The 23,591-nt window shown below is 34.6% G+C and overlaps 1 protein-coding gene across 2 annotated transcripts; it reads right to left on the bottom strand.

Annotated features, from left to right (window-relative positions):
* Positions 1 to 522: 522 nt before the first annotated feature.
* Positions 523 to 23,168, bottom strand: LOC108721326 (mucin-5AC). 2 transcript variants are annotated; one of them, XM_018445814.1, is made up of 11 exons: positions 22,863 to 23,168; positions 10,803 to 11,150; positions 10,043 to 10,435; positions 7,505 to 9,399; positions 6,877 to 7,138; positions 5,899 to 6,582; positions 4,757 to 5,221; positions 3,873 to 4,337; positions 2,736 to 3,353; positions 1,731 to 2,221; positions 523 to 1,697 (listed from the first exon to the last, which is right to left on the bottom strand). In XM_018445814.1, exons 1-11 carry the CDS (start codon positions 22,863 to 22,865, stop codon positions 764 to 766), a joined length of 6,558 nt encoding a protein of 2,185 aa, XP_018301316.1. In that variant the 5' UTR covers positions 22,866 to 23,168; the 3' UTR covers positions 523 to 763. The 2 variants fall into 2 exon arrangements, with proteins under 2 accessions (XP_018301316.1, XP_018301317.1); XM_018445815.1 differs by having other exon boundaries at positions 523 to 1,707; positions 1,741 to 2,221.
* Between the last annotated feature and the right edge of the window lie 423 nt (positions 23,169 to 23,591).

The following is a 23,591-nucleotide window of genomic DNA, read 5'->3' as shown; positions in this document are numbered from 1 at the left end:
GGACATCTCTTTACACAACTGATATCACGTTGGTATTTTGCTTTTAATCTTCCGACACACATAATTTGCCACGACATCTTGAACAATAAAATATCTCCCGGTAATAAAATATCTTCTCTAAATGAAGGTGCCTGGAGAAGAGAATATTGATCATTCCTTATGCATGATAAACTTGGTGATCAATTTACTATTCTGCTATTGCGCCGTAATTTAGCTGACATTTTAGGTCAAACATTAATTTGCCTTTTGTGACGTAAAATGAGACTTTTTATTCATGATTTGATGTGTAATTAAAAGATTTTATGTATTTCTATGTACGAAAAGCAATCTGAGAAAATATGAAGACATAATTGTAGTTTTGGACATTGGGCATTGATGAACATTACGACTTTTAGAAATTCGATTTGTTAACACGATATATCTCTATAAATAAATAAAAATTATGCAAAAAGTGCAATAATTAACACTCTTCTGTCCGATGAAGTTCAATTCAATTATTCAATTCTTAGTTTTTTACTTGGTTTTTCGGAATTTTCAGATCTATTTAAAATCAACATGTAAGACGTTAAGATATCATTTACCAACATATTGATATAGAAAATGTTGTTAAATCATTCAATATCTTTTGCTGTATTTTTTGACAGTGATAGATACTCATAATAAACAATTCTCGAGACTTCTGCTTGCCATCTACAGTTTATCTTTTAACGATCGGATAGGAAAGTGCTAAGAATAATCCCACAACCGAATTATCGAATTTCCCTCATCTCTTCATAGCATCATCCATCTTGGGCCTCGTCATTACACATCGACCCCTGTAACAAATCTCTGTCATGTGAGACACTTTCGTTGTGGTCGAAGTTTTTAGGACTTTGCCCATCATCGTAGAGTTCGTCCTAAATATGTTACCCATTTGTCTACTCGATGTCGTGGAAGGTTCTGTTATTAAGGTCTCCTCGGTCAGTATTACTGTATTCGTGGTCGTATCTGGAATCAATGTGGTCGTTTCGAAATTAATAGCGCTCTCCGTCGTCGTTTCTTGTATTTCTTTAGGTTTTGTCCCGTTCTCTTCAACCTCAACACGTTGCGTCGCGAAAATATCCTGTGGAGAGTTAGTCGTGGCGGCTTTTTGATCAATCTCTTTACTTTCTTTCAAGCTTGCCACGTGTGCCAAAGTCCTATTCGTATAATTATCTGTCTCACTTTTAGCTTCGGTCACTTTCGCGATCTCCCCATCCTCCTCGGCGTTTTTCATACTGTCGAAGATAGCCTTCACGTAGTCGGAGAGTGTTTTCACAGTGCTCTCGCCCTCGTTTCGCGTAATGATGCCGGGGATAGGCGTCGTGATATATGAATTTATGGTAGTTTGTGACCTATCGAAATCTGACGGGTATCTTACTTCGCTCCACTCGGTTTTATGATTCTTCGGGTGCGCCTCGTTATCTTCGATGTTTTCTTGCCTCTTTAACGTCATTACATGTTCCTTCTCTTTACTGATGGCACTCGATTTTTTATCTTCCTTTGGAAAACCAGCCAGTTTCGTTGTGCTATCTTCATTTTTCTTCGAGATTCCTGTTCCATCGGGATAATTTGATGGTAGATTATATCTTTGATTAAATATTTCGACGTTTTCCAAATTATTCTCGCTCTTATCTTCCTGAGAATTCTTGTATCTTTTTGACTTAACTTCTTTTTGCACTTCAGTTTCTCCCTGCAACAAATGAGTTGTTCCTTCAGTTATCGCTTCGTGGGACTTATCTTTTGATTCGTTTAAATTTTCAGTTACCGTTGAAACGCGTTCTTCATCAATATTCGCTATCAACGTCGTATCGATCGGTGTGTAATTCTCTTTCAAGGTTGTAACTTGACCATCATCAAAGAAGACGTACGGTGTCGTCATTGGTGTCGATACCGTCCAATCGGGTATTTCGGTAGTAATCGAAGTGATACGAGTCGGAATGGAGACTTCATCATTCTTCAACATCTCTTCCAGAAAATCCTGGAGAAGCGATTTCTTGGCCGATTCTGCGGTTGTCGTACTACTTGTGGTAACGGTCGTCGCAATCGGCTGAGCGGTGGTGAACCGCGAGTCGTGAATCGGATTGTACTTGTATTGATCTTGAACCAGACTGTTCACCGCAGAATTGTAGTGCTGAGATTCGGCGGTAACGAAATCGTCCACGAGTGGTCTTACGCGCACGCGAACTTTTCTTCTCCGAGTCTGAAAAATAAATTTTTTATTTATTCTGTGTTGTCTCCTGCAGAATAGAATATTACGAAGAAAGGCTCTCACATACAACTTAAAGGACTCCGCACTAATTATATGGAAAATTGAATCCTGATGAAATAAATTAGTTTTCAAATATAATGTAGCTTGTAATGTAAAGAAGAGATGTCATAGATATAAGGCTCAATAATGTTTTGAGCTATGATATATCAAAGGTGCTCTGTAAGTACAAATTTTACACCTTTTATACATCGTAGCTCACAAACTATCCATTATTGAGCCTTGTATTTGTAACATCTTTTGTTCACCATATTATAAGCTGTGAAAACTGAAATTCATTTTAGGGACCCAATTTTTCATATAATTAATGCGAGACTATAATTAGTCCTTGTAATGTTACATCCAAATTCAGTTTACATGTTATTTGTTTAACAACGTTAATTATTTATTTTTCAAAAATATTAAATTGTTCTATACTTTTATTTTAGTATATTTTAAAATATTTTACCTTTCTACCGGTAAGAGAATCAGATTTTATCACCCTCGTATTGTCATCCATCTGTTTCGAAAAGTTTTTGTTTTGATCGCTCCAGTCCCGCGATTCTGGCAACGTTTCCTTATCGCTTTGGGATTGATCCTGAAGCACTGTTGTCGCTAAATTTGTCACTGTCGTCGTAGCGATCAATTTCTCCGTGGGATCCTGCGCGTTCGTTTTCCATCCGAAACCATCCATCATTGTGTCCATATTGTCAGCATCGTTTAAATGTTTTTGATAGTCCGAGGAAACGACCATCGTTACCGGTGATACCTCTGGTCCAGCCGTAATAATCTCAGGCGCGTTTTTGTTCTCCTGATCATTATCGGTTTTGCTTCGGCCTCTTTTCGATTCACCAGCCACGCGATTCGAGGCGAAGCTCGGCTGGAACGATGTCTTCGACAGCTTCGTGGACCACTGACTTTCGGCGCCGTAAATGTCACTGGTGGACTGCGCGCTCGCATCCGGGCGATTTGAGTGGCTATACTTCTTCGGTGAAATACTAGCCAGCTGGGTCTGATCGTATTCTTCACGCTGCGACACTTGTTCCGGCAGATTGCCGAAGTTTAGAACAAATTCTTGAGGCGGATACTGGAAACGTACACATTACATTTAAGCAATCTAAAGGAGCGAGACATATCTCGTAGAAAAATATTGGTAACAATAATTTAGCCATATATTTATATAGCAATAGCTTAATACGCTTTCATAATTGTTTCTTTATTTTAAAAGTGACAAATTCAAAAAATGTAATTTTCAAATTGTTACCATTACTAAGTTAAATAAATATCACACAATTATCAAAAGTGAATTAATTTAATATTTCATAGGAAATCATTAAAATCGTTACTATTCAAAAAGTATGATTTTTAAAAGAAGCCGTCAAAAAGGGTAGTAAAACGAAAATGATATTTAATCAATAATTTTCTGTCAAGTTGAAAAATAATTTTTTTCCTTTTTTAGGAAACTAATTGTGTCACATTTGAAGTAAGGGAACGATATTTTAAATTACAAATGAGAAAAAAGTTTTTTTTCTTTCTTTTCGTAATATCTATTTATTATATCTAGTATTTATTCTGTCACAACGCGATCCCGAAAGAATTTACTTACGTTTTCGCTGTTTTCCTCGTAAAATTGTGTCGGTCTATTTTGATTTGGCATGAATTGCGGCGCGACGTCGAAATTGTCTTCGTAGAGAGGCTGTTGTCCGCTCGCTGTCACGGGCAGCTGTTGTGATGGTATTCGAGGGTAGTTTTCGTCTAGCGGTAATTCGTTGTTTGCCTCGAGGCCGGATTCCGTGGTTGTGGTAATGCGTTTCTTCCCCGGCCGCCGAATTCTACCTCGTGGTCTTGTCGACTTTGGCTCATCCGGTCTTGTTTTCGATTTTGTAGTGTATACATCGTCTGGTATCGTCGTCGCAACAGGTACAGTTTCCGTCGAAGTGCTTGTTGTTGTCGTCGCGAATATTTTCGTGGTCGGACGACGATTCGAGGTTTGGTATTTTGGACGATTTTTTAAAACGTGTGACGGGCTCGACTCCACCGCCGTCTCGTCATTGGAGAGAAAGTGCTGTATCTATGGCACGTTTATTATTTTTGTTTTTATTTTTCAAGCTTTTTAGAAAATTGATTCTAAACATTTTCTGCGTTATACAGTACCTTGAAGGGATGATTGATGGAGCACACATTACGAAAATTTCATTTAAAAATTTCTTGTGAAAAATCCTTTTTGGACAATATATTAAGAAAATTGAATAATTTTAAATATCGAAGATTGATTGATTATATAAAAATATATATGCTTTTAAAAATTGCTATTTCAGTCAAAGGTTATATTATTATAGCAAAATGCCAATATTTTTTAATTAATATAATTTCTTGATTAACAAGTACGAAAGTTTTTTGAAATACTACAGAAAAAATTGTTGTTCAAAGATTTATTTATTGTTGTGTGTAAAATTGCTTTTTCTTTTTCTATTATTTTGTGGAACATACCTCGGACAAAGGAGGTCTGTATGTAATCGGTGCTTGGAATCTGCTATCCACCGGATGCACTGGATGCACCGGTTGGAAGTTCGGTGGCCTTATGAATCCGTAATCGACATCCTCCTCCACCGTTCGAGCTGTTGTAGTTGTCGTCGGTGGCGGTATGGTGGTGGCGATCAGTTTCTGCTGTTGAATCGTGTGTATCTTTATGTACTCGTTACCCTCTGTTTGTACCTGCGACCCGTGACTTTGCGGACGCACGCGTGTCCTCGTCCTCGATCCATCGCGATGCCGATGACTGGTGCTACGACTGGAATCGTTGTTCACAGCGCTGAAACGTACGTATTCGTCCTGAGAACCGCGGGGTCGCGTCTGAATCGCAGAGTCGTGATGAGTGCGACTGCCTCCTAGACGAGCTCGAACTCGTTGACGTATTATTAGGGGTGCAGGAGTGGTTGTGCTAGTCGTGGTGATCTGAGACAGAAATCATTATAACGATATTTTTTAAATATAAAGAACGCCACTAATTGGTCAAAGTTAGATGTTATGAATATAATACATATTCTTAATTTTTAAATTTAATTATCTCAAATATGACTGTGCGCCGAAACGTTCGGACATTAACCACAATTGATCTGAGATGTTAATAATATAAATATGATAAGGCGCAAACATTCGGACATTCCTATATATGAAATAATCCACCCTAAATTAATTTGATAAAGAACTTATTGGTATATTGATATTTTTTATTATAACTTTGACTTAACTTTGAATTTTTTTAAAAAATCAAACCTTATGCATAAAGAAAGTAAAGTACAACCTTATAGAGAGTATTTGTGAATGTTTATATAAATCGATGCATGTAGTATTTATAAATGTTAAAAAATTTATTTAAAATATATCAATTATACGTTCCAGTTAACGAAGTTTAAATTTGTACAGTAAAATTTTATTTTCTATAGTATTCTATTTTTATGTGTGTGTGTATTAATAGTATAAAATCTTTAATTATAATAGAATTATAATGTAGAAATTATAATTAATTATAATTTATCGTATTGCTAGTGAAATTTCGTCACATAAGAATGTCTTTAGAATATACAACTAAACATTTGTTTAATATTGAAATATTATTTTAATATACATACTTCCATAAACGATGTCTCTGTCGAGGGGATCTGTAATTCGTAATCCTCCTGCTTGCTCTGTTGAAGTGGAATGAAAATCGGTGACGCATTTGGATCAGTTTCTATCGCTGCACTCTCGAGCTTGCCGGCATTATAATCTGGTGGAGTTTGCGTCTCATAAATCGGAGAATATCGATGTTCCTCGCCAGGCATTATTTGCGGGTCCATTGTCGTGGCCAGATTGTAGTTGGTTTCTTCCTGGTAACGCGAATATTCTTTGGGTCTCTGGGAAATCGTTTGGTCTGAATTCTCATTTGCAATTTGATAATTGAATCCATTCACCGGAGCATTCTCGAGTCCCGATGGCTGGAAGTTATCGTTCTGATCGTACACTGCATCTTGTTGCTGATAGCGCATAGCTTCTTGAGGGCTGTTTTGCTGGTAATTTTGACTCCTGGAGTAATCATCGGACACTAAAGGCGTGCTGTGCTGGACCTCGCGCAACGGTGGATAATTATCGGTTTGCATGGGAGCAGTCGAATAATTTTCCGGATAATTGCTCATCCCTGACAAAGGAGTTTCTTTCTGTTGGAAACTAGAAGCGGGTCCGCTCGGCGGTGAGTACGTGTCGGGAGATACATTACTCTGCGAATCTCTTTGAGGATAGTTCTCGAAGTTAGCTGCTTGCATGTTGTGATTTTGGATCTGGACAAGTTTAGGGAACAATATTTACATAAATGGGTACAATCCATATAACAAGCTAACGTCATTTGTTGTCATTTTGACGTTAATATAATTTTATTTTATTACGAATAATATAGGTAATAATAATTATAAAAATAGAGTTCCCAATCATAATTATTTACCATATAATTATAATTACAAATACTACAAATTTTTTTTCTGTGTGTATCTAGAAATATGGAATTTTCACGTTTTTTTTTCAAAATCTTGATATTCGAATATTATAAAGAAGTGAGATTAAAAAATTAATCGTACCGCGGACTGGGAATTCGCTCTATCTCGACTTTTGAACTTTTGCGTTCTGGATGTTGGTCTTCTGTGTTCTGTGTTTGCGCTATATTTCTGCGTGGTCTCCGGCGTTTTCGACTTCGTTGGTTCATAAGAGGAATCGTTGTAATCTTCCGTTGTGGTCGTAAATCTAGACTTGGATCGATTGTACGTTGGTCTTCGGGTTGGTCTTTCCGTTCTGTTACCAGGTGCCTGAGTCGTTCTAACTCTTGTAGGTACGATTCTGCCTCTATACATGATCAGATATAATTCTAATATATTAACGTCTCACTGACATTCACGATTGAAAAATTTTTACGCTCTACTTAAACTTAAATCATCAATTTCGATAAAATAGCATAAGAGTTTTATGTGGAAAAATTTTATGTCATTTCGACACGATATAAATTACGATACGTACTTAAAAATCAATAAAAAAACCTTGAAGAATATTACAGAAAAGATATTTTAATTATTAAACATGAATTATATATTAAATTGTGACTAATATGAATATCTATTTCAAAAATTTAAATAACAAAAGATATTTTATGTAATAAAATTATATTTAAAAATTGTGTTACACATAAAGTATTATAAATAAAATTACACTCACCTTCCTCGTGGTCTATAAGTTGTGGAGCTTATACGAGTAGTCGTCGTTGTTGGCCTAGTAGTCGTGGTCGTTGTCGGTGGTGGTGTCGAAGCAATAGGAAGATTTCTCTCTTGCTTGTCTAACAAAGAATTTACCAAACCCGGCAAATGCGGAGAGATCGGTGGTAATTCTGCTGGTAAATTGTATTGTGTTGGTCCTACTGGCCCTCTGACGTCATTGGCATCGTACGATTCACCTAGATTGGACTGGGAATGATATTGTTCAGCGATGTATTTCTGAGACTCTCTTTGCTGTTGGCCAAGCTCTTGATTGATGAGCGCTAATTGAGCCGCCAAATCCTGCTCCTTTGTAGACGGATCATGTGAACTTACTGACCTGTCCTGGAAATTTGGTGTGCTAGAATAGATTACTTCCTGTCTATAGCTGGGTGTCGTATCGACTTTCGGAGACTGAGTAGTAAGTTTGGTAGATTCTTGTTCGTAATAATGCTTCGGCTTTGTTTTCGTGGTTGATTGTTCGCCATAGTATGCCGTGCTGACAGGAGACGGCTTATTGTCGTAATATTGTCTAAATCTGAACTTTGAACTTGAGGACGGCGTTGAATAAGCAGACTCATACTTAGGACTGCTGGATTCCGGGGAAAAATTTTGAGTGGTCGAAGAATCGTAGGATGCGGTGGTAGCGATGGTTCCGCTTTGATCAACGTCACTGTAAGAATTTGGCTGGATTAAAGGCGTCGGGTTGGGATTTTGTTCGTCCGTCGAAGTGTTCGGTTCCGAGGATGTTTCCGATAAGTTATTGATAACAACAGAACCAATGTGCGGCGCTGGGAATGGTATTTTAGAATAACCTAGGGGCGGTTCGAAACTTAGCGGGGCGACGAAGAAAGGCAGTTTGTCGACTTTGCGTTCTACCCTGTTATGATCGATCGACGACAGGTAGGGAAGATCAAACTTTGCATAACCATAAGGAGGGTCGAGGTTTGACGGGCCCACGAATACCTGCGGGCTATCGGGACTGATGTTCTCCAGAACGGCAATGGTTTTCGCGTTTTTTAAGATCTTTAAGACATCAGTAACCTTGACGGTATCTAATCTGGACGTGGAACTGCCCATGTAAACGGAGAGGGGTGGCTGATTAGGCGATGGTGTGGTAGTGACCTCGCGGTGATTTGACTGTTCCTGATATTGATTGACTCGTGGACGTTGCCTGCCGCGAATCTTTTTGATCCTGCTGCCGTCCGTGAGATGCTGGCGACGTGGCTGTTCACGGATTAAGGCCTGGGATTGAGTGTTTTGGAAACTTGAACTGGTGACCCGTAATTGATCCTCCTGTTGACTTTCCAAAATTCTCTGCTGTTCCAACTCTAGCTTTTGTTTCTCCTCGCGTTGTCTGGCTTCTTCTTCGCGACGTTTCTCCTCCTTGATGCGAAGTTCGGAAAGCCGTCGTCGTTCAAGCTCTTCCTGTCTCTGTTTTTCTCTAGCATCGCGAATTCGATCCAATTCTCGTTGCCTTGCCATTTCCTCCAGCCTTTCCAATTCTTTTCGTTTCTTGTCGGCCTCTTTTTGTCGTAATAGTTCTTGTTCTCTTTGAAGGGCCTCTTGTTGCAATCGTGTTTTCCGTTCCAGCGCCTTTTGCTCCTCGTTCAATCTAGTGAACTCTTTTGCGCGTTCCTCCTTTAGGAACTGCGCTGTCTCTTGGTGTTCTTTTTGGATCTGCTGCAATACTTGCCGCGCAAAGGCTTCTTGATCGGGCGAAAGAGAGGTTTGGTCGATATTTGCTTGGTTCTCTCGTTGAGAATGCTGTTGGCGAACGGGATATTGCTTCCTTCCGCGGCCCTTTTTTGATTGACCTCTTTGCGCCAATGTTTCCGCCGGGACATATACTAGTTGAATCTATAAGATTTACATTTATTGCTATTAAAATGTATTATATCTTCAATTCTGATTTATAGATTTTTTTATGAAAACAAATGCTATTTCAAATACGAGACTATCGAATTTAACAAATAAAAAATCTAATGATATATCTTTTTCTTGGAATACTTATGAAATTATTCATTTAAAATATATTTTACAGTATGGTTGGTAAATATATTGACGCACAATTAAATTTTATTTTTGTTGCGATATCAAATATTAATTGTATATTGAATTATATTATTATTATTATGTATTATTGTTACAGATAATAATTATTAAAATTATCTATTATAAGGGGGGATTATTATAAGTAAGATAAAATTATAAGTGATAAAATTTGAGATAAAAATCAAATTTTGTTGCTTATTTCTTTGAAAAATCCAATATTTGCTTAAATCAGTCATTACCGTAAGTTCCACTTTTGTGTTTAAGAAATCAGATCAATTTATGATTTTGCTATGCGTTAGTTCCGGTTTCGCTCGGTTGATATATGAATCTTGAATATTCTTTACATGCTCTGTTTAATCTAACGATATCATCGTGGAGATAAGAATTGCAATGTTTGTTAATTTAATTTGTCGGAAAGAAAGCTACGTGGGAATTTTATTGTACGAACCTCCTCCTCCTCATCGCCCACGCTTCCAATCAGAGAAGGTTGCGGTAATCCTTGCCCTTTCAAACGTTTTCCGTCTGGTCTGTGACTTCCGGGTTTCGTTACATAAGTTTGCGGTACTTCTTGCGCATTCTCTACGTTCTCGTAATTTTGGCCGTGTTGCAGTGTAACTTGACCCTGAATGGGCAAATTCGATAGTTCTTGATTCTGATAGGCTTGTCCCGGTCTTTGGAAGTTCTGAGGAGGATGTACCGGCGGAAGTGCCTCCGAAGCTGGTTGCGGGGGTACCAGAGCTTCCGACATTAATTCAGGTGCCGATGGTAAATTACCTAAGGAACTTGGCGGTAGTTTCTCATCTTCGGCGTTACTATAATCACCGAGCGGGAACGGTTGAGTCTATAAATAAATGTAAAATTGAGAGTCTGTAAATAAATGTAAAATCAGTTGAAGGAAATAAAGGAGACTAACTTAATTGCATACAATTTTTTAATTCTTGTTAAATTTAATATAATATCTGTAGCTTTAAGGAGTACATTTAAATTTGTGTTTTTTATATAAAAACTTTTTGCTAAATTTATCTTTTTCAATATAAACATAGCTTCAATCTTTTAAAAAAATATATTAATTTATAGAGGAAGCTGTATAAAAAAAACGTAAATTCTTCAACATTTATTTTTGATGAAATTTTTTATAAAAAGAGTAAATTTAAAAATATTTTATATTCTCTACATAAACCATCTTACTTGAAGCTAAACCATCTTACTTGAAGAAGTTGTTGCTGAGTTTTGAGTTGTTGCTGCAACAGAAGGAGCTTTTGAATACTCTCTTGCGTTTTCTGCAGCTGAATCAGCTGGTCCTGGTATTGCTGTTGAAGGGCGGGTGGTAACGAGATCGTTTGGATTGGATTCGGTAAATGCGTACTGCTAGACAAAAGTCCGCTTTCCGCGTTATTCCGCTGCAATTGAGCGGATACAGATCCTGGATTAGCCAGGGGAATCCATTCGCTGTTAGATATTTGTCGTGACCATCGTTCAGCCGCGCATCTATCGAATCCGCCTAACAACGTTAGGACGATGAATACCGCGGTCGATGTGAAGCACCTCCGAACAATCTAAAAGCGACAATATTGATTAATTGCTCACGGAGTAATTAACTTTGGCGACGATACGTTCGTTACACTGACAGCGTAAAATTGCTTCGATTGACTTTGCACAGTGAATATGGGTCAACATCGACGTTGATTCGTTTTGGTGTAATTTTTAAAATAAAATATATCCGTGTGCGCACATTGTAAGTGGTATAAACTTCAGTTTCGTATTACAGAATAAATTGCGTACTATATACATAACGTATATAAAGCTATAAATAGAAATCTATTTGAAATTCTACGAAATGTCGTTTAAATCGAATTTAACAGTCAAAGGTAAAAATTAATTAAATAATTAAAATACGAAATGACTCTCTACATATTGAATATATTAAATAAATTTATTAATAAAAGATATATTTTGTTATGTAATACAGAAATAGAATCGAGTTATTTCATGTATTAGGAAACAGGATGTAAAGTACATTACAGGGTAAAAAACATCGTAACGCTTCGTGCGAGAGATACTAAGAAATCAACCGCAATTTCACTGCTATCATGTTGAGAATAAGTAATTGAGATCATGGACCGATGAATTGACCACGACTTGATTTAATGGAACCTGCGGTTTCATAATGCATCAAAGCTGCGACAAAGCTGCGACGAACAAGCGTAAGCACGTACACAATACTATTAATTACTTCCGATATGAATACTAATATTATTTCTTGTCAAACGTTTCATAAATAACTTTCTATATTATTATAAATGAATTGTTTCCTCATTGAGGGAAAGTTATATTGTTCTACGAGTAGAGAAGAGATATCTGATAGAAGAATAAAATTATTGAAATATATTGCAAATATATTTAGTAAAATAGTAATTCTGTCATCATTCATTATTGAATGATCTTTATTTTAATATCAATACAGAGAGAATTTCTATTGTTATTGTCAATTTCTTATTTAATTAAATAATATTTAATAAAAAAGAGATTGCTTTTCCTTTAATTATTATTAGACAGTTATATAAATTGATATTGATAAGAATAGTCATTAGAATTATATTTATTTCTTTTGTTTAATTGTATAAATTGAATAAAAATGTTATATATATATGTTTTCTGCATTGTGCATAGTCGGTATTTAAATGTAATTAAGCGATAAAAGATATGTCCTTTTATATATTTTTTTTAATATTGAATGAAAATATTAAATTTTATATCCATATATTTACACGTAATTAAATTAAATTTTTATTCTTTTATAAAATCGGAAAATTTTATACTATATTTCTATTTCTAATGTTTGCGATTGGCTCGTTCCGAGCACATTGCGAATGTCATCGATCGATCGTTCATCACGACCAGAGATGCGAATGACGCGTATTATTGCATCGGAATAACGCAGTGGTTGTTGTTCTGATATCTGCTTTCGATACAGTTTTCCGTTTCGTTTCCACTTCATTTATCGTACGCGGAATTGCACGCTCATGTATTAATACTCTATTTTGTGATATTTCTATTACATGAGTGGTTAAACGAAGGAATAAATTGTCAGCGATCACGTAATATCCGATCCGATAATTTTTACATGATATTTGATTTTTATTTATTTTTAAACAAATATGTAACATTTAAAGATTTTAAAGGTAAATCATAGCTCCAGTAATAGTGCGCTGAGCATGAATCATTTCACATGTAAAGACAACTTTCACTAAAGCTAGCTACCGCCTTTTGTCTATTTATATATTCGTACGACGATAATATAAATCTGTTATATCTTCATAATATTAATCTGACATAATATAAATATATATCTGTTTATTCTGATATAAAAAAAAGTTGCTATTATTTTAAAAAGGTTAGGTAATAATAATTTAAATCTCGTTAATAATTATTATAAGACTATTAAGACAAAAGAGTTTAATTTTCTTCAGCCGAGTATACGATATTAATTAAGATCCTAGGAATATTATAATTGTAGATAGAGTTTTAGATTGGTTTAATAACGCGATTAATTCGCAAGAAACATTTGAAGTGTTGGGTGACATGGTACTTTAAGTGAATGTAGTCGACCTTCTAGTTGTGGACACGGAAAGTGTAGGCATGTAACGTACTGTCTTAATCTATTTTATATCCGCAAGCAAATTGACGGGAGCGTAACCATTCATATGCATAAATAAAGAAAAAGGATAATTCTTTCTTTATTAATTGACCTTTTGCGATTTCAATATTTGGTTCTAATAAAATAATAAATTAATTTAAAGATTTAAATCCGACAACCATATCGGCACGCAATTATCATTTCTGAAATTAATTCATTTAAATGAATTTACAATAGTTCAACATCTTAACGTTCTGACCGTTATGGCGCTTCTTAATTTAAAGCATTATGTTTAACATTAGCGGTCTTTCAATCTTATTATAATTTAAAGATATTAATAAATGATAATTAATTTTCCAATAAATTATTTTACTAAACTATGAAGTAAATAATAAATATAATAAATTAAGAAATATTATAAAAATAAAACAAATCTTATTAGTTACTTAGTTAAAATTGAATTTATTACATTTACACGTCTAGATCTGATATAGAATCAGAAAGCGATTAGTAATGTTAAATTAATGATTGTTTGCCATTAATAATTGTTTAAGTAACGACTGTAAACAAAAATGCCATTAAAATTATTATATTGTTCTATTAATCTCATCATGATTAATTATCGTGATTATTATGCGACGATTACCGTCGTTAAAATTCGCAACAGATGTTATCATCGCATGTCGTCCGTGAATCGAGGAAACTTTTGGAGTGCGACCAGAGCTAACGAACTGTGAATCGCATCAAGTAGCGTACAGCAATTTCTAACAAATGACTCGGTTGTGATTATCTAGTCTTACGAGATCGCAAGTTGCCAGACGAAAATGATGATTAATGGATTGCACAAGTAATTATGCGAGAAATAAGGGTATGTAGTAATAAAAATCGAGTAAAATCTATTTGTAGTGATGACTATATGAATTGTGGTTTAACACATTGAATTTTAAACATAATATATGCAGTCATCGATAATCCCGGAAAAATATTTCGATGGTTGGAACGTGTTAAAGATCGCTATCGTACGTCTCGATATTATCGCTAACATGCTTCTCGATATTATTGGTGCAATTAAAGTTTGCACAATGATACCATCAGTATGATGATGATATCATCGTCGGAGTGAACGCTAATGTAAGGAACGCTAAGAATTCGTTAATTCCTGAACTGCATAATGATTTTTGAATGTGAATTGGTCAGGTCTTCGTGCTACTAACATGATTTTGATTACGCGCCGCGAGCGTGTCTATGTAATTTTCATTACGGAATATCACGTGTCAGACACGCCGCGTGATTTTTCTGCTTTCTTCGCGATTTTTTCCGAGCGCATTCCGACCGGTCAGAAACGAATTCATCGAGTGTAAAATAACGGTACGATCTACCGGAAGGGCCTCTTGGAAAAAAAGAAATCGATCCCGAATATATAAAACGTTTGCTTTGCTATATACTTATGCACGGCGTCATAAATGCATAGCCATCAGAAGTATCGAGGCATGTTCAAAACGCGCGTTCCTTTCTAAATATTCGTGCATTATGACTAATGGTTATTCGAAAAACGGTAATATAAATTTAAAATTGAATTTTTAAACTAGTCTTAAACTAAATGTATAATTTATAAGTAAAATTTAATAATATATATATATATATAAATATTTTATAAATAACGTAGTTATTACAGGATTATATAGGAGAAAAAACATATAAGAATATATATTCTTGTAAACTACTGGCAAAATTAAATTGGCCAGTAATTAATTATTTATTTTGATAAATATATTAATTAATTTCAGAAAATAAGAAAGAATTGCAGAATATGTCTAATCGCGATTTTATTTTTGTAAAAAAAATAATACTACGTTATTTATAAATTACTTATAAATTATTAAGTTATTTATAAATTATATATTTAGTTTAAGTTACTTATAAATGATTAAGTTTAGATATATTAAGTCTAGTTTAACTTTAATTCAATTTAAAAAAGATTAAAAGATAAAAGACATTACCATTTTTCGAATAACCATTAGTCACAATGCATGAATATTTAGAAACGAACGCACGTCTTGAACTCCATGTCTCGATACTCCTACAAATTCAGATGACTAGGCATTTATGACGTGTGTGTACATAATAATGGAATTCCGGAGAATTCGTTCGTTGTTTGCAAAAGCATCGGCAATAAAAAATTCACTTTCAAGAAGAACAACTACGAGTAATATAGAGACACTTTTTAAATATAATATATTGAAAAGAGCCATGTTGAAATCAATCAACTAATTATAAAATAAACACAATATCACAAATATAACATTATAAATTTTTGAAGTTTTATTACAATATTTATTTATTTTATTTCTTTTTATTCGGAAAGAAGAATTTTGTTGAAGTATCCAAAAATTTTTCAGATTTGTATGTGTACGCCTAGCTAAATTTTTTTATATTAGAAAGCAATCGCGCGAATATCTTTTAGTGATTTGATATTTCCTTCTCCTTCCCTAATAGCATACTTTATCCGAGATACATCCTGGGGATATCCTCAGGATGTTCAAAGGACATACGGACGTCCCTTGGAGGTCTGTACTGTAGGGATAATTTTAATTCCCGAGAGGAACATGATGATCACACTTGATTTAGTCAACTATAAAATAGTTGGCAGTCGGAAAAAGCATATCTTAAAAAGTGCTAGTTCAAGAATTTTCCATACTTTCATTCACATTTGAAAGTATGCTGTCCTGTGATATCGGTGCCGTTGCAATTCTGTTTTCAATCCTAGTCGATAGCTTCCCACGCGCACCTAGCTGTGGGTGTGACTGAAGCTATCCGTTTGCCGTGGCCGTCAAAAGAAATGACTTTCTCTCGGTTAATGGAGGTGCACGTAAAGCATGATGCGATATTCCCCGTTCTTGTTGAGCTTTGCTCGTAAGATCGCGTAGCCAATGCCGCCGGTAATGTGTGCAATTATCAGTCGTTCATGTTCGCTACATGCCGGATCAGAACGGCGTTAAAAAGGAGGTCGAGTACCTTTCTCTCAATGCGAGAGGAAGCTAGCCCGGGTCCTCAGATAAAGGCGCGGTCTTTGGTATCGTTCAACATGGTCACGCTTTTAATAGTTTGAATGGCGCCGTAAGATAAAAAAGACATGATGAGACAATTACATAAACTTTCCAACTTTTTAAATTTTTTAATATTCAATAAAAGATATTCTTAGAAATACATAATACAAAATGATTGTTTGATATAAAACTGCTAATATTGCATCTTCTAAATATTCGATTGATAGCAGGATTCCTGATAATATTAACACCTAGGAGATATATAGGTACGTATACTTAAAATATCTTATTAGAAGATAAATCATGTATTACTTTATTTTATTTCTTTGTTGAATCTTATCCATGTATATTAAAATATAGCTAATGTAAATCAATAGCAATCTAAAAAACTATGTTGTTTCAAAAGCTTTTAATTTTACTAATAGTAACTGTACCTTGTTAAAAATTTTATTAACGTTTCATGAACGATGTCTGAGAAAAAAAAAGAATTTAGAAACTGATGGTCTCTTTATTTATACAAATATTTCATCTAAAATATCTGAAAGTCTTAGGAAGGACATATAGAGACACGTACGCGAATGTGCGTAATCCTGTCCTATGTGCCGTCTGAAAAAATGGCATATTCGCAGCCTTCGGAATTTCACGCTCTACTTGTACGTTTGTACTATTCTATTCACAGTTGCTTGCGAACTTTCGTTTCTCAGATTTTTCGAGAGGGTGTCCGTCGCATCTAAGAGGAAAGTACTAGCGAACAATATAAGTTTTGATCGAGTTTCGCGAAGTATCGCGAAGTATCGCGGTGTGCTGCGCGATAATATCTTTGCAGTTATGGCTTACTGGAGAACATATTTTGTTGTTGTGGATTGTGCATTAATATGTTACATCTCTGTACTTAATTGCTACGTAAAAAAAAATCTAACTATGGCTGGGTTGTTCCACGAAATTTCGGCTCACTGTCTTATTCTCTTACTCTCTTATGCTTTTACTTTTTTACTCTTTTGTTTATCCAATAGGTAAATTATCACATAGTTTATCTAAAGATGGAACAACCGGCCCTAATACATTAATTGCAAACGCATAATTTATAATAAAATGTAGCTTAATTTGATAAATGCATTTTTTATCATAAAATAAATTTTATATGAAAAGTCTTATAATTAAAATTTCATTTGCATTATTTATTTGTTGAATTAAAAGCTTTATCGCGGTTGAAAGATTGTACTTATTGAAAATCAAATTAAATTCTTATATAGAGAAGAAGTTTATTATAGACTTACTAATTGATATTTTTATTTTCTATTTCCATTTTTTAAAGTTTTATCGAAGTGCTTTTTTCAAATAAATTGATGCTTGTGTCTCAAGTAAATTAGTCTTGTAAAAAGATTTTTTATATATAAATTATTTAAAAAGATAATGTTTATTACAAATATACCTTTCTCTAGAAATTTGTCGTATATCTTGGTATCGTTCAATCTCATTATAATTTCCACAAGCTATTGTTCTTTCTCCGTATAACAACTGCAGCGAATTTATCTGATGAATATCCACATGCAACATGCAACAATAAGCAAACAAGCGATTGTTTTCACTAGGAAAAATAATACAATAGATATCCGTATATTTGCAGATTCATTTTCTATGGTTGAATAACAATCGCACATTTCTGCAGTTTCAGGGATTTGTTGCTTATGATAATAGACACAAATTTATCGTCTGAAAGGCTTGTTTGACATGAACGCAAACCAGTAATATATCTCCCAGCGGGACTCTCTCGATCTCTACTTGATCAGCTCCTGTCACCGACACATCATCGACAGGTTTCACATCCCGGTCGAATGGCCGACGCCTTATCGGTGTGCTACTTATTGTCGCCGACTTTCTTCGCCGGTGTTCCATCTTTACTTTCGCCTTCGAACTTTTGGCTCCTACTCGAGTGTACTGCACCGAGACCGATTCGGATGGCGGTTCCCTGACTATCGCGATAGATCGCTTACTCGTGCGACTTCCGACCATAAAAAAGAAGCAAGTAACACCCAGCCGGAAATGAGGGAAACTTACGCGCGTGTAACGCTCGGCAAGAAAACAACGTTGTGCGATGTGAAATCTGTTTAGTCTCTGGAAGACAAGAGTAATCCATTTAATTACACATTAGTATTATCCTGTATTTTTCTTCTATTCGAAAATCGTCTCGTTTCGTTCAAACAAGATTTAAATTTTTGATTTGATTAATCTGAATGTCAATTAGCCTTATTAGCCTTGTCGTCAGTTCTTGTGACACATCGTGCGACCGCTGGGACAATGACATCGTATCGTCGCGAGGTCATTATCCTTGAATAGGATACACCTGAACGACAATGACTCGAGATGCGATTAGCACGGAGGACGATTACGAAATTAGTCGCACATGAGGCGCGATTGTACGCATTGTTCACACGACGTATGCTTTATGGTCTATAGTTGTGGTAGGCATAGGGAAGTATCGTGACATAACTAATTCTAACTTTCTCAAACGAGTTTTGTCAGCTTTCCTGCAGCATCTTATTTACTGCTTGTTATAGAAGAAGATATGATTATAACTATTTAAAGGATATATGTTTTTTAAAAATTCTGCTCTGAGATAATTATGCTTAATTTAGGTAAAGCAACAGCGTTTTTCTTATTTCGGGAATCTAAATATCTTTTGCACTTGATAAAATTTTTATTGCATAAGAATCGAGCTTTTGCATATTTTTCTCAAGAGAAATTCTTTCTGTCTTCGTGACAACATGAAACTTGCTTGCTAGACCAACAGCATAACGCGATTGTAATTAGTCGCGGCAAAATATAATTAAGAAGAACAGTGAAGATCGCAAATTTTTTCTAGTTTTATTTCGCACACAAGAACGGCACGCGATAGAAGTATTAAGAAGCCGGAGGCGTGGGGATTTCTTTTCTTTACTCGGTTACGTGCCACTTATTTAGTTCGGACTTTTGCTGCAAGGATTTCCGCCTACACTGACCTTTCAGAAGAACTATTTTGACGTCATACTCCATCGTGAAACTTCGAAAATACTTTCGTAACTTTGAAAGATTTATAACTTAAATTTGGACACTATAGTAATACGAGTCACATTAGAACATTTTTCTTTCTTTTACACACCGTTAAATGCTTAGAAAACCTTAATATTGTCAACATTTCTCAGAGAATCATGACATATGCCCGTTGTTACCAGTGTAGATTAATTTTAATCTCAGTTCAACTTACTCTTCATTTTTTCTAATTTTTTTTTAGAAAAAGAAGAAGAGTTTGTTGAACCAAGATTAAAATTAAACTTACATTAGTGGAAACTGGCAACATTGCGCTAAAGACTTGATCTGAAGTTAAATGTTTTTCTGCGAAGCACGTTAAAAATATCATATTAACGAAATAATATATAATAGCACTTACATATATTTTGGAAAAAAATAAATTTTTTATTAAAAATCATTCTGTGCAGCGTGGTTCACTTATTCTATAGCACTCGATCTAAAAATGAATTAGGACCTTTTCTCTTCTAACTTCTCTCTCAGAATCGCATGTAAATATTTAATTAATTAATGAGCGCATGTATGCATTCGTGTTATCATCAATTATAAGGATCAAGCATACGAACGTACTTGGTACACTGAATAACGTCATGCACAATGAATCAGAGGCAAAACATGAAATTTCCCCAATTTAGGAAGATAAATTTTGACCTAGTTACTTACAAATATGAGCACACTGTGTACTTTAATTCTATTTCTCTTTACAATACAAAACTAAAATTGTTAATTTTACATTTGTTATATAGTTATTACAAAATATTGAGTTTTTTAAAAAGTAATAAAGCTGTATACTGTTTTTAAAATATAGTCTCAGTTATTGCGTTTTGTTCTTACAAAAGGAACAAGTTAATTTAAATCGTTTTGTGTATAAAGACTTAAAAGTACAGAATTACTGAAATATTATTGTAAACATTAAAAAAAATGTATACATTTTAAAACAGAATTCTTTCTAAATACGTAATTAATGTCTCTATATTTCTTGTATTAAAAAAGTAATATGAATAATATTATAATTCTTACAAAAGGTAATTTTTGTCAAATTCGATTATCAGATTAGAACATATTTTTTCAAATCTTCCAAATCTTTTCAAATATATATGTATATATTTTTGAAGCTCTTTAAGTCTAAATATCAGATTATAAATAAATAATCCTAAAATAGAAGGGAAGTGTAAAATAGAACAGAATGTATAATCCAATAATCAGATGAGATGTTTTTGTTCGTCTGTATATAGATTGAACAAATTTCACACACTGCACGTGGTGGGTGCAAGTAGGCCACAAACTATATAACTCAGGCATTAAATCACGCAATCGGAGATTGAACTCATATTCAGATTTCACTCGAATATCCTGTCGAAATGGCCCGGGCGGGGAGAAAGGAGATATGCTTCCTCCATAGAAAATCGAATAATAGACAAAAGTCTCGGAATTATTCGCCGGCGGGAACGAAATGCGGGTCAGTGTGTGAACAGCTCTTCGCTCCTTATGTTGGAATTCAGGAGGTCACCGACCGTCTTTCTTTTTCTGTATCTTTCCTTATCACGTCGTCATTCATTCTCACCTTATTTTCCGACAAAGAAGAAATAGTTACGCACGAATTTTCTTCATTTTCGCGCAACACCCGCTGGTTATACATAGTTAATCGAAGTTATACAACTCTCTCTATATAACCGTGCCACCTCGAACGAGATTTCGATACTCGCAAAACGTGCTTGACGGAAGAAAGGCGTCGACGATCGTTATCGATATATGTATACAAAATGACATTTCGCGTAAGAACTCCTGCTACTTTCTCTTTCCATCTTTTTTCTTTCGTTTTGTATTATTTTGTAATAGATTCGGCGATCCTTAACATGTTCACGTCAAACATGTTATAGACGCCCACCATCCAACTTCGACATGTTTATTAAAACTTAACGCAGTTTATATATTTTTCTGCCATATTGTACGTGACCACTTATTTGATTTCGTAGTATACCGTAAATCTTTAATAAGATCTGTATTTAAGTATGAAGACCTGAATACAGACTATGTTCAGGATAACCGTAACGCAAAAAAAATAGTAAATTACATGCGCCTGATATGTCACGACCCAATTATAGCCGATTGAATGGAATATAAGTACTTATGTCTTCACATGCATAAAATTTTAATGAAGAGGGTAGAGTGATATTATTGATATTATCTACACGTTATCTACTGAAATTTTATTAAATACGTCAATAAGGAGACGGTTTTAGGTCTCGAATAATTAATATTTAATATCCGGTGGTATTCCTTAAGCTGGCTTAGGAGCTATAAATTATGTACTGTGAAATTTTACAGCATCGGCATACAGAGCGTAAGTTAGAAAGCGTAGTAATACGGGAGACGCATCGACACACTAGTCTATTTTACAATTATCTTGTTATTCGAGATAAAAGAATGCAATCGCAGATGTTTTGCATATTTCGGATTGCTTTCGTATATCCAAAGGAATACCGCATATATTTGAAATACTACACATGAAATACACATCGTTATTTTACAAGAATGGAATTACAGTTCTGAAAAATCTAGAAATAAAAAATATTTTATTACTTCTTCTTCAATATTTTCTTTAAAAAATATATAATTCTTTTCTTGATAAAATTGATAAATTAATTTTTAGAAAAGTTGTGACGGAATCATACGGGCTTGAAAAGAGATTGTGCTTTAGTATTACATTTTTTTAAATATTTAGATGTTTAATTAATATTAAATAATACACAGAGTAAACATTTTAAGTCATATGCGCACTGTATATGAAATGTGAAAAGATTATTTACTCTAATGAATATCAGGGTAAGATATTTTCACAGTTACACATTTTATTCTCTAAAGAGGTCGAACATTAACCAGAAACGTTACTTTCTATTGTTAATTATGCACATGTTCTGTTAATGGAAGTCTATAAATTTAGCAAACTAACCATGCAAATTAATACAGATGGGATTTTCTTTGTGCCAATTTTTCTTATAAAATTATGTAGTGATTTCTCTCTCTCTCTCTCTCTCTTTTACTATTGTATGCGGATATGATAAACGTATTAATAATGAACTTTTATTCTTTGACATCATACAAAATGAAAGAAATGATTACCATATTTATCAGATATTGTACTTTAGAAATTTCCTGTAAAACTGATTGTTTTTAATTTTCTATTTGTTAAGTTAATTACCAAATTATTATCTACCAACATACAAAATTCTTTTGTATGCACGTATAAAAATAAAAGATGCATTTTTCCTAAAATAACTTTCTAAACCTGATTAACAGTAGAAAGTAACATTCCTTCTTGATGTTTAATTTCCTTAATAATTTCCTTAAGAATGAAACGCTTAATTTTATACCAATTTAATATTTTTGAGATCTTCTATTATCCTCTATGTCAACTCCAGTCACAAATTATTTATATTAAAATTCACGCTTATGTAGAATGGAGGATTTTCAATCCTTGCGCACTACTGCAATCCTATCGAAATCCACGGACTCACCATTGTGCAGGGTGGCTGTATTTCCGCACTAGGTCACAGCACCACCCTCAACCTACTGTCGGTTCCTCTTTCTCCCTTTCTCTCGACACCTACGAACTTCACGCTACCTCTTTGTTTACTGATCGCGTACTCTGCACTCGTTCACATCGCATCACCGGCACACATGCCCCCCTGCCGTATCCCGATTTTATCGTAATTGAAACCCGATTCTCCCGTCACTTCGATCCGTCTCCGTTCGTCCCGCGAGCTCGGAGACCGTCCACGTATACGTTGTTTCGTCGACACGGTGGTACACTTGCGGTCTTAGGAACACGAGCAGTTTGAACGGGCTGTCCCAGAATGGACAGGCTATATAGATATCCCCTCCAGAAAATGACGGGGAACTTGCGGCCAGAAACCCGGGTACCACCAACATGATCCAGGAGAAAGCCTCTCCTTCGATTGGTCCCATAGTGTTGGTGCATGCTGAATATTACTTTGAGGGATGAGTTTTAGTCTCAAGGACTTGTGCTCAGAATTATTGTCCTTGCTATATATCAGAATTAATAAAAAAAAAACCGAGGTAAAATAATTAAAATTACTTTTTTTTAGCTTTGTCGAGAAGCAAGATTCTAATAAATGCTGTTATATTAATGAACGCTTTGTTATACTATAAAAATATATTGTAACAAAATTTTTTTTATATTATAGAAAATATTGACAAATTTTATTTTACATATAACTAGATGA

Source organism: Mycetomoellerius zeteki, unplaced genomic scaffold, assembly GCF_001594055.1.
Source record: "Mycetomoellerius zeteki isolate Tzet28-1 unplaced genomic scaffold, Tzet1.0 scaffold167, whole genome shotgun sequence".
Lineage (NCBI taxonomy): Eukaryota > Metazoa > Arthropoda > Insecta > Hymenoptera > Formicidae > Mycetomoellerius > Mycetomoellerius zeteki.
Note: the sequence above shows the minus strand (reverse complement) of the source record. Positions and strands in the feature narration are given on the sequence as shown.